The 4,862-nt window shown below is 35.7% G+C and overlaps 1 protein-coding gene across 1 annotated transcript; it reads right to left on the reverse strand.

Annotated features, from left to right (window-relative positions):
- Positions 1-390: 390 nt before the first annotated feature.
- Positions 391-4,020, reverse strand: LOC137385332 (thioredoxin domain-containing protein 17-like). Its single transcript, XM_068071783.1, has 4 exons — positions 3,869-4,020; positions 2,530-2,608; positions 1,796-1,874; positions 391-695 (listed from the first exon to the last, which is right to left on the reverse strand). Exons 1-4 carry the CDS (start codon positions 4,008-4,010, stop codon positions 621-623), a joined length of 375 nt encoding a protein of 124 aa, XP_067927884.1. The 5' UTR covers positions 4,011-4,020; the 3' UTR covers positions 391-620.
- Between the last annotated feature and the right edge of the window lie 842 nt (positions 4,021-4,862).

The raw sequence follows: 4,862 nt of genomic DNA on the forward strand, positions 1-4,862 counted from the left end.
ACATTTACAATACATTCTACACATTTACAACACATTCTGCACTTTCAAAGATAGATAAGTCATTAGTGCATATAGTCACTAATATTTAGAAATGTTTTGCTGCTAAACCTTTTTTTCTAGCGTGGGTGAGCAGTGCCTTGTTTTTGTAAAGGGTTTTTATGAGAAGAGCAGAACAAAATGTTGACTGAAATATTTGAATTTAACCAGTTCAACTTATAGCAAACGCTATTACATCATTCTTGAAATTCGCTTCACAGAGCTTTCGGTTCAAGTAGCTTAAATCGATGATGATGTTGATGAATGTAGATCGTTGGAGCAGGCGTTTAACACAAGATCTTTATCAACTCAAGATAGATTTACTTTCTCTTACATCATCGTAAGTCAGTATGATTCAGATTCATTCAGCACCATTTATTGAAATTGACGAAGTTCAGCATAAAACATAAAACAACTGATGGTTAATGTAAAATACAAAAGAAAACGCACCGACATTGTAAATTCATTTCATAAACACAGGCCTGGCAGCATTTATGTACATGAAGACACTTGTAAACCATGAATTTAAGACAATTCAGAGCTGACTAACAATGTGCAGATATAATACACTGTTAGGACATTCCTCAGACACCCTGCTTCTTCAGAAACAGACTGACAGTTGCACTGTTCTTGCATTCTTCTTCACCTAGACGCTCGCTCTGCAAAAAGACACCATTTCAGCTAGCTATTACACCAATTCTTATTGATATTGTGCTCACCTGTGGTTAGCACTCTCTACAGGCTTGTCTTAAGTTTTTTAAGCTAAAAGCAATATTTTAGAATATACGAGGAAGGAGATGAACCAGAAAGACTCGGCTTGTAGCAATGCACCCAATTGTGATTGAATGACCACTTTAGGAAGGTCAGGGTTTATACAGATTACATGTAAAAAGAAACAACTCTGTAGTTAAACAATGCACCATAACACTTGTGTTTAGATGTGTTTAAAGTGCGTCACTTTCAAATAGAAACTACAGTATATTTGCTCAGAATATCAAGCAGTAGTGGATTTTTAAATCTGATTGGACAATAACACAGTAGAGTTGAGCGTGCATGACTTGCAATAAACAACAACTCAATTTTTTACCAACTTATTATCATAAGGGAAGACAACTCTATAATGCATAAATTACGCTGTTTTCTCCTTTAAAATGACCATATACAGTATGCCATAAAATACAAACGATCCAGAGTGCTTAGCTAAATATTCTGTTTCCAATGCTTATACGTATATCGGAAAGTATGATCAAGGAATGTTTATCATCCTGCTAAGTTATATGGAATATGGAGTATTACCGAACTGAACCGACAGTTCTGTTAGTGATGATACAGCTTTAATCTGTGGGAGGGCGATACTCCCTAATATACTTTTCACATTAGATTAATCCTGAAAACCATCCTGAAAAGCAAACAAATTCGGCTACAAATTGCAACAAAAATGTATTTTATATCCAGTGGCATTGTATATGTTTCTAGAAGCTGTTGGTTGTTCAAGAAAGTGTTAAAATGATTTATAGAATTTAACTCGGAGCTGCTAAGCGTGTATATTAAAATCAAGTCTAATAATTGCAAACAAACAGCTAATTCAATTTATGACACCTGTCATGTCTGGCATGCTGACACAAATGCACTTGATAATAGTCCTAACATACAAATGATATGAGATGAGAGAAGCAGAAGGATTAGACAGGCGGCAGGTTCAGCTGAAAGTTGACTTGTAAGGATACCATTCCTTGATTAGTGTATAGCATATGCCTACCTGGCCCCATCTCATGAGTGTAGGTAAGCATTTCACACCATAATCGGACTTCAGTTTGTTTCCTGAAACTTCTTTCCAGCTGCAAACAAACATAACTTCACAGAGAAATGTTGCTTCGCAAACAGATAAAATTGAAACAGAATCTTTGCTGTGATCGAGATAAATAATCTACACTAAGTTTATTAAACTCTGTTTGTATAAGTGATAACATCTCCGATATGAAGACATGAATTTAAACAGGCCTATGAGTGACCATTGTAAGATGAGCTGCAATAAAGGGATTAGATAGTAAAGGAAAGTGATGACCTCATATTTGGTAGCGGCTGTGGCCTAGATAGCACTCCTCCAGCAGGATGCATACAAGTAGTTCTTAACATCAAACACTCAAACTACTTTTGTGTGAAAACCACAAGTCTTTACAAACGTAATTACATGTCTTTAGCAGTCTATGCTGCTGTTACACCATTGAACAAGGACTTACTTATGCTAGATTAAAGGCTACACTTAGAAGCTGACTCATCTAAGATGGAAGAGGATACTTTCAAAGTGACATAATCACCAGTGAATTTTCTGAGAACTGCTTCCCAACCTGTAGAGCACAGGCTAAATCCTCCAGACCGCTATGCCAATGATTACTTTGCCTTACAACTAGTCAAAGAAAATAACTTATATGAGTTGCCTTATCTTAGCTGTTAGAGTTGTGGCCACATGGGCAATAACTACTTGGTACTTACTAAGGTCGTTCTACACGAACTCTGATGAACTGAACTGCATCATTTAGCTCTCCAACAACAGACTCCACCACAGGATCAGCTATTAACATTAAAAAGGCTGGAATAGACTGAGAAGGCTAAATATTCACGTATATATTTTCTTCTGAAGCAACTCTGTAATTAGTATCTGCGCATAAATTTATACTTACAGTTCATGAAACTATATCAATTCTTGGCTAATAGAAAGCAGTCATCAATTACGTTGGAGAGTAAACCAAACCTGTTATAACACATGCCAGTAACAAAAATAAAGCTGCTGATAGCTGTGAAAAGGAACTTGTTTATCATGACAATACTTGGTGCCATCTCACACAGTACTCACATCCTTAACACAAGATCAACTATATTGCTGTAGGATTATCCTATGAAAGAATGGCATGCAAGTAATTTAGAAAAATAGAAAACTGAACAGCTTTTCTTGAAGCGAACTACTACAGTACTTTCTTGAATATTCACTTAAATAGCTTCTCACCAATCCCTTAGAGACCAATCATTCCATAACTGCTTGATTAGTCAAAAACCACCCAGTATATTACTCACCAATCACTCTAGAGACCACCCAGTATATTGATCACCAATCACTCTAGAGACCACCCAGTATATTACTCACTAATCACTCTAAGGACTACCCAGTATATTGATCACAATTCACGCTAGAGACCACGGAGTATATTACTCACCAATCACTCTAGAGACCACCTAGTATATTACTCACCAATCATGCTAGAGACCACCTAGTATATTACTCACCAATGACTCTAGAGACCACCTAGTATATTACTCACCAAACACTCTAGAGACCGCCTAGTATATTACTCACCAATCACTCTAGAGACCACCCAGTATATTACTCACTAATCACTCTAGAGACCACCTAGTATATTACTCAACAATCAATCTAGAGACCACCTAGCATATTACTCACCAATCACGCTAGAGACTACCTAGTATATTGATCACCAATGACTCTAGAGACCACCTAGTATATTGATCACAATTCACTCTAGAAACCACCTAGTATATTACTCACCAATCACTCTAGAGACCACCTAGTATATTGATCACCAATTGCTTAAAGCTCAGCCATTATGGTACTCATCAAATTTTCATCATACATACACTACAGTACTTGTCAATCACTCATAGCATACCCACTACATTACCCACTAACACTCAAAACTCATCCACTGAAGTTATCATCAATCACTCGAAGTCTACCATCTAAATGTGTCAATAATCACTTGTTACTAGTCAAATCAGTATTCAGGAGTCTCTCTGCAACCTTTCACTCATTACTCACCGTCTCTACAGTCTGGACACCACGGTTCACCAGTTTCCTTTATAGTAGCAGAAAAAAAGATCACAGGTTTGTCCTGACATACTTTATCAATGATATCAAGAAATCCTTGTATTCCACAGATTTCTTTGATCCGTCTGGACATTGTAGCAAACTTCAACACAATTGGAAATATCATCGATATTGTATGAATCACTCAGGTAGTCTCATCACTAAAAAGCCAACTAAAGAATAACTAAAAATGGGTTTATAGATTCACCTTCCCTTTCCAAAAGCATCTAGTAAAAATAAATCTTGATTTCAATGTTCTTATATTGTTGTAGTACAACTAGTGTGGATAAAGGGTTTACTCTCAACACCTGTTGTAACTAAGCAAGCTGCTATATGACCTAGTTTATAAGGTAGCTAGATTTTTCAGTTAAAATGTGAGTATAATGCAGATCTTGCAATGAAACTGATGTGGGGCTAACAGTAACTGAGAACACTGAGAAACAAAAGCTTTTATGATTTATGTATACAAACTAAAGAAGTTACTGAATTTGCCCAACATTATTGGAGACACGCTAATATAAACCTAGGTTCCAGCCTAACTTTGCTAGAATTTTTGTGCAGGTTAGAATATGAATGAGAGTGTTTGCATTTACAAAATTCCAACTTACTCCTTAATCTTTTTGCAAGGATAATATTTAGATCATTTTCTAGTTTATTTAATATATAGTGGCTATGGAACTAGTAGAAATTTTTTTCTATAAGAGATTATTTGACTGAATTGCTATGAGGTGTAGCCATATTTAATCTATTACTGCAGCATTCTAAACTTTAACCACTAAACGGACTACTACTTTTTTATTCATTAAGGATATAAATTCCAATAGAAAAAATTATTTACGTTACAATCTTTACATGAGCATTTAACAACTACAGTGACGAAATCCTGGGTTAGATTGCAATGCAATTAATGTCAACATTTATGTAAATGAGAACACAGACAGTATGT

Source organism: Watersipora subatra, chromosome 1 (assembly GCF_963576615.1).
Source record: "Watersipora subatra chromosome 1, tzWatSuba1.1, whole genome shotgun sequence".
Classification (NCBI taxonomy): Eukaryota; Metazoa; Bryozoa; class Gymnolaemata; order Cheilostomatida; family Watersiporidae; genus Watersipora; species Watersipora subatra.

Bases quoted from the DNA above. Each gene is read 5' to 3' on its own strand.
- LOC137385332 (XM_068071783.1), bottom strand. From the start codon at position 4,010: ATGTCCAGACGGATCAAAGAAATCTGTGGAATACAAGGATTTCTTGAT. The intron at 2,609-3,868 runs GTGAGTAATGAG...TAATGTTAATAG, and splicing joins GTGTCCAGACTGTAGAGACG to CTGATCCTGTGGTGGAGTCT. The intron at 696-1,795 runs GTAGGCATATGC...GTCTTTTTGCAG, and splicing joins CACTCATGAGATGGGGCCAG to AGCGAGCGTCTAGGTGAAGA.